The sequence below is a fragment of the Argiope bruennichi genome, chromosome 10, assembly GCF_947563725.1.
Source record: "Argiope bruennichi chromosome 10, qqArgBrue1.1, whole genome shotgun sequence".
Lineage (NCBI taxonomy): Eukaryota > Metazoa > Arthropoda > Arachnida > Araneae > Araneidae > Argiope > Argiope bruennichi.
In genome coordinates, this window is record NC_079160.1 from 27846072 (window position 1) to 27858236 (window position 12165).

General features: G+C 29.6%; 1 protein-coding gene across 3 annotated transcripts in view; it reads right to left on the reverse strand.

Moving 5' to 3' along the window:
• The window catches only part of LOC129989379 (acetoacetyl-CoA synthetase-like), a 41768-nt gene that overhangs the window by 14016 nt on the left and 15587 nt on the right, over positions 1 to 12165 (reverse strand). For all 3 annotated transcript variants that reach the window (XM_056097883.1, XM_056097884.1, XM_056097885.1), the window contains exons 2-10: positions 11988 to 12120; positions 9345 to 9448; positions 8836 to 8950; positions 7567 to 7677; positions 7386 to 7483; positions 5162 to 5276; positions 4031 to 4109; positions 3292 to 3448; positions 1770 to 1847 (exon numbers count right to left, since the gene is read on the reverse strand). In XM_056097883.1, the coding sequence (XP_055953858.1) occupies positions 1770 to 1847; positions 3292 to 3448; positions 4031 to 4109; positions 5162 to 5276; positions 7386 to 7483; positions 7567 to 7677; positions 8836 to 8950; positions 9345 to 9448; positions 11988 to 12117 (987 nt within the window). In that variant the 5' untranslated portion in view covers positions 12118 to 12120. The remainder of the gene's footprint in view (positions 1 to 1769; positions 1848 to 3291; positions 3449 to 4030; positions 4110 to 5161; positions 5277 to 7385; positions 7484 to 7566; positions 7678 to 8835; positions 8951 to 9344; positions 9449 to 11987; positions 12121 to 12165) is intronic.

Here is a 12165-nt window from a genome sequence, read left to right on the forward strand (position 1 = left end):
TTTAATTACATTTATACTGTGGAGAATTAAAATTATGATTAAGAGCATAGATGTAGACATTTGGAACAATGGATAAATTTAATTCTTATAACTTTTTCTATAACTTTCAAGATGCACTAGAATGCACCAAAAAGTTGAAAAATTAATACCAAAAAAATTCTTTTTATGTTATTATTATACCGAAGAAAATTAATTTTTAGTAATATCAATTTTTTTCATGGTTATTTAATCAGAATAAATGCAGGCAAAGCAGTCATTTTTTTCCTGCCCAAAATTAAAATTTGTGGTTCAAGAAAATGATGGATGGAAAAAAAAAAAAAAAATCAAAACTGTTATTTGCCTAAAATCAAGCTTTTAAAATTACGTTCTAATAAAATCGTTTAAAATCTCACAATATTTTCAAAAAAAATCATAATTTTATTGTCTTGTGATAAAAATTCAAGATTGAAGAAATTTGTATATATAGTTTATTAAAAAATATTATGAAATTGAGAATTCCTGCAATGAAAGAGCAATAATTATCATTTCGTTTAATTTTATTTTCTGGTATCCAATACCATAAATTTCAAATTATTTTATTTCATATTATTCATCATTTTAAAATATTTCAAAATTGATTTTATATGCATTTTAATGCATAAATGTATTTTTAAATATTATTAAAAAGAAGACTAACCATTAAAGTTTATGGCTAAAGTGAACGTATCGTATTTCGATCGAAGAGTTGTTATTCGTCATTTTGTAGCTACTTGTTTACGACGTACTAAAAAGATTTAATTATGTATTAAATTATTTGAGAAAAATCAAAATTTGGTTGTGATTATGATTAAAGAGGAAAAAGGAAATCACTAGTACTCAGAGGTTTATGGAAGATGGTATAGCGACCTTCACTTGAGACTTTAATTCAAACTTTCAGATGAACTGTGATTCTTTTATATTTTACTTCTCTGCTTAGTAAAGTCACACTATGTCACGAAATTTCTGCTAATTAATTTTCATCAATAATTTAAAACTGTATTTCAAATCCGGAAACATTCTTAACTTTTCATAATTTTTCTTTGAATTTCAACGAAGGGCCACTTATAAATGAATCTCGACATGCAACATTTTGTCTGAAATGCAATGGTTTTTGCTATTTCTGAAACAAAGATGAACGAATTCCAATACTTGCACTTATAGAAGGAAAATATTTCTTATCAGATTGATTTGCTTTTCAACTACACATTTGTAACATTTTTAATAACAAATTTAAATAATAATTTTCAATTTAATTATTTTATTTCATAACATTAAAAGGTAAAATGAAGCAGATACAAAAATATTAAAATTTTAAATTAATTTTTCTTTAGTAAGATTTTTCTCATTCAGTTCTGTAACTAATCCTAAGACTTGACAAACAATATAGATATCTCCATTTCCATGACAACTAGTGCAAAGCGGAATTAACCCTTTCTAGGGCCATGGGAAGTATGCTTCCCACCAAATTCATCAATCTTTGTATGGAATTATGTAGTTTTGCATAAGTTCTGACAAATTTTTTCTATCAGATAGAAACTTAGATGCTTCATTTCCTTATCGCACACAAAATGGTGTGTCTTGATTTGTTATTTAATTATTAATTAACCAAATTAATTAATTAAAAGAAATTTATCTAATAAGCTAAATGAGTTACTTTTCTTAAGCCAATCACAATCCTAAAAATATTTTAATATACCATAACTAGAAAAAAATGACCTTTTAAAGGGTTAAAAGGCGAAATATATACTTACTGGTGACTGATTGAACAAAACATCTTTTCTTGTGCAATTTTGTTGTATGCCATAGTCTTTGAGATTAGCAAAATACATCTATTGGAAAAATGATTCTTTTCAGATGAGCAGATTAAAAAATTAAATTTTAGTACTTCAAGAATTTGAGATTTTTTTTAATGAAAGATGATGCATCAAATGTTTGTCTTTATTCTATTTTGCATTAATAAAATATTGCTTACCCTTTATAGCTATCTAATGAGTTAAAATTTAAATAACTTTATCAATAATTTTCTGTATTTTGATAAAATAAATACTCAGCCACGTCCCATCCTTTTCTTTTAAAGGGGCGTATTTCTATCCTCATACGTCTGAGAATTTTTTAAAATTTTTTAGTGAATTTTTGCACACATATTTTATCTACAAATTTCAATATTTTTGTTTTATTCAGAAATAAATTTAAATTACTGAGAGATTAGATCTGAAAACTACATATTGTAACAAATAAGAGATATGCCATGGAAGTGATAGTTTTACAATCCCGAATTTATTTCCAGCTTCTACTTAAAAGAATTAGTAAATCCATGGATTATATTATATTATATTATATATATATATATATATATATATATATATATATATATATATATATATATATATATATTGCTAAAATCTTCGTTTTTATTATGAAAAAAAAATAATGAATGGGAAACTTCTGCTTCATACTGATGCAATTCATTATTCTTCCATTTTAATTACATATAGCGTGCCTAAATGAAATTGGGATTGTGGTTCTATCAGCATATCCCACGTGTTGGACGTTTGAGGATTTTTTTTATTGATGTCTGTGTATACCAGAATAAATTTACTATGAAGCAGTTTACAGTAGTGTATCGTTGAGAAACATAGAAATGGAAAAACTAAATGGCATTATATAGGATATTTTTAATAGCAGCTTCGAAAATCAGAGATCCTATTTTTATTATTTCGAAGGTTTTAACAGAATCTATATTTAAAATAAAATGAACATGAGCGGGCCAGTTTGTATGTCACGTAGCGCGATATTTTGATGATATTTTAATTATTTCAATTAGAAATAAGCGAGTATTTCTAATATGCTATACTAAAGCAAAGATAATATTTAATGAGTCAATGAGGTAGTATGTGTAAAAGAATGATTGATAAATTGAAAAGACAGAAAAAAGCAAAAGATTGTTACCGAGCGGAGTTAAATTTGACTTTAACTATATTTATTCTACCCACGGATCGATGAAACATTTATTTCAATTCATAAGCTGTACACGGCACGTTAACTAGTATATTATCAATACATTTTTATTAAATTACATGTATGTACATTACATGAATTATTGCAAAAATTTGCCCATGTCCCACTTTTATTCGGGAACTCTTCACATAAGAATATTTTAAATTTGTTAGTTTCTTTTATATCGGGATGAAATTAAGTAATTTTATACTGAAATTATGTAATATGGTTATATTTAGAATACAGTTTGAAGTAATTTTAAAAAATAACGCTTACTCCAGCTGAGTGAACTAAACCTTTAGGAGCTCCCGTAGTTCCCGATGTGAATGAAATACACAGAGGATGATCGAATGGCAACTGTTCGAATTCTATATCCTTAGGATCGTTTCGAAGTTCCTTTCGAGCTTGTTGCAGGAATTCAGATATGAGAACGCTGTAAAATTTAGCATTGTTGAAACAAACTTTATACTGCAAAGTGATTTAGAGCATTCATTCGATTATTTGTAAAGATGTAGTAACACCAAAATTAGATAGTAACGACACTCAGGGCCCTATTTACCCTAATTGGGGCCCGGGGCAAAAATTTCTTTGTCCCCCCTCCTTTGCTTCATTAATTCACTCGTGAAGGACCGATCTTTATGGAGGTATTTAAATTTTTCACTTGATAATTTTCTATCCGATTTGAGGGCTCCTCTGGTGTGGGGCCCAGGGGCCCCTGCCTTAGTCAGGCTCTGACAACACTGGAATATGGAGATGTAAACAAAGTGAGCAACCACTACTGAAATCGTTGTAACAGTGCAGTAACAAGTCTCAACGCTGTAAAAGTTTGCATATATCTGATACGATGAAACCACGTATCAAGACATACCTGTGATATATTTGGAACACAGATTTCGTTTATTATTATAGTAGGTGTTGAAAATGCTTATTTTTCAAGAATTTCCCTAGCTTCAAAAGTTATCATTAATTTGCGAGCACTGCATTTAAATTATTATAAAAACAAAGTTAAACTTACCAATTAGGAATTTCTGATATATTTGCTTTTCTTTTCAGTTTAGTTGGACAATACACAATTTTCTGTAAACTTGGAAGACCTGTAATAAATAAAATGCTATAAAACTGTAAGAACTGCAACGAAAAAAAAACAACAACAACTTAATACTGTTTTGCTGAGCCCTCATTGCAAATATTCAGTTTAGTTTCAGTTCAGTTACTTTTACAAATGTTCAGTTTAAAGCAATCGTATTTCGTAATCGTATCATATTTCGTAAAATATTCTGAATATAATTATTTTTTTAAATGGTTTGGGGACTAATACTAACAAGTTTTGAAGATCATTACTTAAGTTACAAAACATTGAAAATCATTATTTAATTGGATGAATTTTACATATAAATTTGGAGCTTTGATAGAGATCTTAAGAAATCGTTTTGAAATTGAAATCATGTGCTTTTGTGATGCTTTTTCATGTTGTTCTTTAAAATAAATTTTTTTACAGCTTCTATTTTGGTTAAACAGCTATATTCCAATTTTAAATATAAAAATATGGGATTTTTTATCATATGTTTTGTCGACAATTACTTTTACAACTATGACCGACAAGACTAGGGGATCGTATAGAAATTAAAATTCGCAATTTTCTCAGAAATACATTATTGACTCAAATTACAAAATATAATCTTACCGTCATTTAAAGCATTTCTCCAACTGACTTTGTATGTCTTGCGGTTTAGAAATTAGCTCTTGGACTATGATGTTAGTGCACATCTTGCATGAAACCTCATTAAATCATAGCAAAAGTCAATAAATGAGGGATAACTTTATATATTCGATTTAATAACTCGAAAATTATCTATGTATTTGCATCCTTTTCTGAATCCAAAAAGTTTCTTGAATTACACTGTATTTTCCGTTTTTCACGTGCATTCAAATTTAAAATTTTACTTTAGCAAAATTCGAAATATGATAAGTAAATTCCCAGAAAGGAATCTGGATTTAATTTGTTCAGTTTGAAACCATTCTGCTTATTCATAATTATTTGAGACAAAAGTAAAAATTATTATTATGCCCCAACATTTCAGAAACATTCAGGAAATTAAAAAAAAAAAAATCTTTAAAAAATTCACTATAAAGAGAAATTTTTTACCTGCAACTATTTCGAATATTTTTTCATCCATATTGAATTCTCTGGAATCCATTGTAAAATTCCCTGCTACAAAAAGGATCTTAGGGTTTACTTGTTCAAATCGTGATAATGTTGCCTGAAAAGGTACATGAAATATTGCTTAGAAATAAATATCCAAGTTGAAATTTCTCCACATTTCATTTGAACCAAATGTTTAAAATGATTTAGTCTTTATGAATATTATAATAGAACAAAAAAAAAAAAAAAAAAAAAAAAAAACGTGATGGAAACAAAAGTTTCACATAAGGTATTGTGCAATTTTTTGGTCTTATTCTGCAAATTTAGATTTATACTAAGATGTTTCTCAAAATTCAGCAATGTAATCGAGGTCAGTAGAAATAAAGATGGGTGACGAAACAATACGAACAATCTTGAAAAGGCATGGCCAATGTTGTTACGTAAGCATATTGCCTACTGGGCCTGTACCCAGTTGAGTAGTGCCAAACGTTATGGCGAGTGTGTGTGGGTGAGTGGTCGCTGATGCTGTTGCGTCAAGTGAGTCTGACGACTTTGGTTGCGGGTAAATGGCGCCATAGCAGCTGTACGAAGGTTGAAGGTTCATCGTCCGAGGTCACCAATTTAGCGGATTGGATGCGCGAGGATAGAACCTGGGACCTTGTGGTTTGCAGTCCGGTAACAAATGTCAAAGAAGCAGAACACGCATGTCACTTTTTTCCTCAATCTGCCACCTAGTGGTTATGAAAGGTAAGGTATCAGTCGCTCATCATCAGTCATAGGTGTTGTATGCGTCTACCATAATCTCTGAAAAACTCAATGATTGATCTTTCAGAGTTCGAAAAAGGCAGGGATGTTGGTATGCGGTGTGCTGATTGCTCTGTGATGGAAACAGCCAATTATTTGAAGCTACCATGAGTACTGTAACAGCCATTATGACAGCATACACGAAATGTGCTTCGCAAATGACACATTACCACAACAATGAACGAGAAAAAACGTTTAGTCCTAAGGATAAAAGCGCGTTGACTCGCATAGCGTCCCGAAAGCGCAAGTAATCTTTAACCCCGTCGGAAATAAATAATCTCCCGAACCCCGTTTCAGCAAAAACTGTCCAAAGGTAACCTCATGCTTCGAACGTTTATGGTAGATTTGCAATTCGTAAGACAATCGGTAACATCAAGTCGGGCTTTTCAGCGACGCCAATGATGTAAAACGCACAAAAACTCGAAATGGACAAAAGTGAAAGTCATGTGACTTCCTCTTTATTTTAGTGAATGCTGCCATTAATGACAGATGAAATATATTGCCATCGATTCTATATTTTAACTCATGGCGTTGCTTAAATGAAAAAATTTTAAAAACTCTTTCATTTGTAGTTTGGATTTTCATTTGCATTCAATAATATTCAAAGTGAAAAATTATAAATTTTATTTTAATTAATGAATGTTAGATTCAAATTTTACAAGTAAGTACCAATGCAAGGACGTGTTAAGCTTGTCATCAAGGATTGCTAAGATTTTTTTTTATCGTATTTGTTATTTTGTGGCTGTTTTTAAAAGAGTTTGAAGATTTCATTAATTCGCAAGTGATAGTTTGTAATAAATGCTAAGAAATGAACTTTTGCAGATGAAAAGCTTTTCTTTACATAACTCATTTTCTGATGATGGAACAATTGCGTCAAATGTGTAAAACTATATTTGGTAGTGTAATAATCTAAAAATAATTTAGTAAAAAAAAATGTTTAGTTAAGTACCAGAGTGACTTTTGAATTACAATAACAGTAATCATATCTAATCTAACTATAACTATTAAAAATAAATAACTTTGATTAAATGTATTTTTTCCATCAAATCGTTTCGACACATTTATCGAATATATAAATCTACGCATATGCAGGAAGAATTATCTTGATAAATATTAAGATGCACCAGAAACTATTCGTGATATCTTTGGTCCTCTTTATGGTTTCTGGCACATATGTTTTAAATATAATAACACCAGAATTTAAAATAAATGAGCTTGCCTGAGCTCCAGAAATTAAAATTTCCTTCTATAATTTGAAAATTCGTAAGACATTGTTTTAATCGACCAATTCTGCTTCTTTCTAATCATCTAAAACTATACTAATTTATCCTCCGCCTTAATAAGTTAATAATAGGTGAATAAACGAAATTAAGATGATCAAATTATTATATTTTTATTAAAAATATTTCTCGTATATTCTTACCTTCGGTCCCAGTAATGGAAGGCATCCGCACCAAACAGCACCTATTGCTGCTGTTGCCAAATATGCAAAAACGGCCTCTTTTTTATTCGACATGTAACCTAAATAATATTTATTGAATTATTTTCCAAATTTACCAGTAAAAACATTTCTTTATGCTTTATTTAAAATTAAATATACTTACATGCAATGTTATCTCCTTTCTTTATTCTTTCGTTCCTCAAAGCTTTCACATAGACACCAACTTCATCGTATAATTGCTGATAAGAAATGTATACTGTATCATCTTCCGCATCTGTAAACATAAAACCAAAAAACAGGAATCTAATTAAAATATTTTTTTTAATATTTAAACTGCACTAGTATAAACTTTGAGTTCGAATTAGTTTTCTTTCGCCTTATGCTCTGTACTAAATCATTTAAAACTTCGAAAGACTTATTTATAAATATAATACCTATATTTAGATGTTTAAAAGAATGTAAGGGCCTAAACATGAATTAAAAGAATGAAATATGGAATTAGAAAAAGAATGTTTTATTTCAGAAAATGTTATTACAAATAATTTTTTGGCGAACAGGGACAAAAAATAATAAAAGCCACATGTAGGTGATACGATCTCTTCTAATTATAATTTTGCGTTATACTCTCAGTTTATTTTCAACAACAGAATGCTTATCTATTTTTTGGGTTTAGTTTAGTTATATTAACGTCCCGTTTTTTTAAAGCAACACTAGAGCTGTTTTTGGATGGACCCTAATTTTAAACCACGGTCAGATGACGAGGACAACACCTGAGCTGGCACCCCCTTCTCCAGGCTTCCACACCTCACCAGAACGAGGGCGTTTGGTCCAGACGTATTTAACGTGAACCAGACCCGCTTACATGAAGATTCTTCCGTGCAATCCGGTATCGAACCTGAAACCCTGCTGTTCTGAAACTGAGACCTTACCACCAGGCCACCGCAGCCCTCTATTCTTTGCGAATGGAAGTTTCTTTCTCAACAAGTTGCTTCAAGTTCTCTCAGCGTCTTCTGAAAACGGTCATGACAATAACTGATTGAAAAATCAACTTGCTGTACAGAGTTTGATTTCAGTGGCGTAATAATTCTAATGAGTAACATCTGCATTTGCAAACATTCATTGATATATATTATTGTTGGTTTTTTTAGTTCTTAATCTCCTTGAAAATTATCAAACAATTATTCTGAATCATCCTGTACATTTACACATAATATTACTTTATATATTTCTTATCATTAAGGTTTGATGCCCAAAAGAATAATGACTCAATTTTACATTTTTGAAGTGAATAAAAATGTTAAAATGCAAAATTTTAACTATCATTCAAATGAAAAAAATTCGCACTTGTTATTGAATATAAATAAAATAAAATTATAAATAGTGAATATAATAAAATAAAATTGAGAAATTTTTAAGCAATCTACTGACAAACCTGTGGCAATTATTGCAATTTCAGAATCTCTGTACTTTAGCATATTTTCGGCATAATTTAGGCGTGCGTCTTTAAACCATTCCATACTTTCAAATCCATTCTTTTTATCATATACCTGCAAACGATCGAAAGTTTTAGTTAGGAAAAACAGAATTCAAAATCATTTGATTGCACTTCATCTTTTAACGAATAAATTGGTACAATATAGATCTGCTCATTATATATTATGAACATAGCTACACTATTATCATGAATATTTTTTCTATTCTATTTATTCTAGAATGATCGCAAAAAGGTGCATATATTTATAGCATATTTTTATATCTTAATGTTGGCCTTCCAAACTGAAACTTGAAAAAGGCAACATAGTTTACACTGACCAGATTTCTGAAAATTTGCTTTTACGTTTGAAACGCTTACTGAATTTATGATTTAAGTATTGATATGGAAATCATGAATATCTCTATGAATATTCATGAGAACATTCATGAATCTCTCTAAAACTGTACCTGAGAGTAAGGCTTTGAATGAACAATATCAAAGAAGCGCCAAACACAATCCCAGAATTCTGGATAGTTCTTGTAAGACCACTCATGGAATTCCCAGTAATCATCTACAAAGAAAAAATAAATTAAATTGTATTACAAATTAAAATCATATTAAGATGTACTAAAGCTTATAAATATAATTGAAAAAAATTCTTTTTTAACTAAATATTGTCACTGAATTTAAATTAATAGTTTAATTTTATAAACTTCTGCTGAATAAACTTCTGGATTCTAGAAAATTCTAGATTCTAGAAATTTTTTTTCTAAAATTAGAGGAAATATTTTCTTTTTTTCCTTCTTTTGACATTCTTAAACTTATATTTGGCACAATATCTTTTTCTATGATAAATTCCAGATGGATATTTATGATCTTTTGTCAGTAATGTTTTTGAGAAATAAAGTCAAGATATGGTTGCAAGTTCTTGATGTGTTCAAATGTATGGCTTGCATAAAATCCCTACTACGCAGTAATTTGAAAATTTCCAGCATGCTTCTGAGTTTCCTGTTCTTTCTATTATAATTGGTGACGAAATTTCAGTGTAATCGTTAACTGTAATATGATTCGATTGCAATGCGGAATTTTCTCCAAAAATACTATTGATTTAGTTTGCAAATGAAATCAAAACGAATATTAGTTTCACAAAAATGTTAGTCAGTCACACATTTTCCTTCTCCGCATTTTTATTAGAAAGTCTTAAGCTGAATGCTTGTGCTTTTTTTTTTTGCCATCATAATATATTTTTTCTTAGAGATAAATATAATGCTAACTTCCATTCTTAATCCCCCCCCCTCGATCTTGAGTGATTGCATATACTATTAGAGCAATAATTTTCTTTACAGCATTTTTAAATATCAAGCTTTTATTTAATAGACTAAAAAATATTTTATTTTAAATATTTCTTGCAAATTCATTACCAGAATTTATTAAATCTAATGATTTAGTAAATTTTATAAAATATGGTGAATATTTAGTTGATATTTAGTAATATTCACCATATTTTATAAAAAAAATTTCCAGTAGCTTATACGTTACAAAAATATTAATATTATATATACTTCATAAAAAAAACACAAGAATTCAAAATTTGAATTCTCTGGGACTTTAAAGATTAAATCAAAAATTGATTACAAAATTACATATTTACAAAAAGGAAACAATTCAACTTAAATAAAGAATGAAAAAGATGATCAAATTTGCTTTGCGATTTAAAACTTCTGCTTGTGATATAAAAAAAGAGCTCAGCTACTGCTGTATAGGACAGTTCTTGCAAGAATCGGATGAAAATTACTTGTTCTGTTAATGAATAACAAAATTTTATACATCTGATTTACTCAAATAAATAGGTATGAAAATTGATCTGATAGAGATCTATTTTCTATCCGATAAAGAAATAGATCTGATTTACTCTAATTAACTTTAATACTAGTAAACTCTGATTTACTAGTATTAAAAACTGTTTAGCAAACTGCAGAACAATGATTTATAATTTCTAACAAGTTTAATTTCAATGGAGGATTCACTCATACCAGAAAAACACTGCACGCCACTTGATGGAACCACCATCAGCTTGAAAGATGGCTTGATCACAAAATTGATCCGTAGCTTCATGGGGTTTACCCACAACTGAAATCGGTCAGCTTGTGAAATTTTTCTCATTAACTCACGCTGCTTTTTTTCCTATGAACTTCAATCTAATTCATATAATAGCGAGCCAAAATGGAATGCTAACTTGGATACTTTGCTGTGAATAAAGATGCATGCGTCTGTTTTCTTCGGATATATTCCATCAGTGCCAAATTCGTAATTACGAACAAGTACATGCCTTTAGTAGTGCACATCTAATTGCATGAGATAATCAGGTCAAAAGTTTTCGTTTGCCTGTTAGTTCAAGCAATTTTTTCAAACATAACAAGTCTCTTGATTATGCAATAGACGTTGACAGGAATGTTAATTCCTGCCATGTGAGGAATCTTAAAAATTACAACTTGCGAACCAGATGTGAAGCTCTTATTATCCTTGCTTTTTAAAATCGTTATCTGTTAAATGTTACTCAAAATTTAAAAATCCATGCATTGAACCAACTGATTTTAATAAATAACAGGGAACTCTTTGTATTCTCTTAATCATTTGCGGTGGAAACACGTGTCACGCACGTCGAGATGCTTTTATCGCGGAACCGCCAACAATGTGTTACACACGTCAGCAGGTTTTCGACCTGTCGACTGAGATTGTTTGCAGGAACACAGTACCAGTTTAGGTCGAAAATTAATTTAGAAGATATAAGGTATTGGATACTCTTATATGGCCTCGCTGCGAGTTACAGTGGACTGTTTTGGCACGTACACCTGTGCATTTTTTACCACCGCAAGTGGTTCAAGAGATGAGACAACTACTTGAAAACTTGCGTGTTGCGATCCTACGATTTTACGCATATTTATACGCGACTTTACGCATATTATATACGTGTACAATGGGTAAAAAATATTTTACAAGAAAATATTTCTCTAATTATTATTCATTATGCAAAATTTTTTGTATAGTTTTAAGCAAGGTATTTAAAGATCTGATTAAAGTAAATCAATTATGGAGAAATATGTACTTACTGAATTTCACATTGAATTCCTTTTCAACCATTTTTTTTAAACGCTCCATCTGGGTTTCTTCATACTTTTGAGGTTGGTAAACGATTTTTGGCAGATTATCCAAACCATTTTGTTCCATCTTTCGAGACATTTTCTTGAAATTCAAAGAAAAATGCAAACTTCATTAAAAAATTGATAA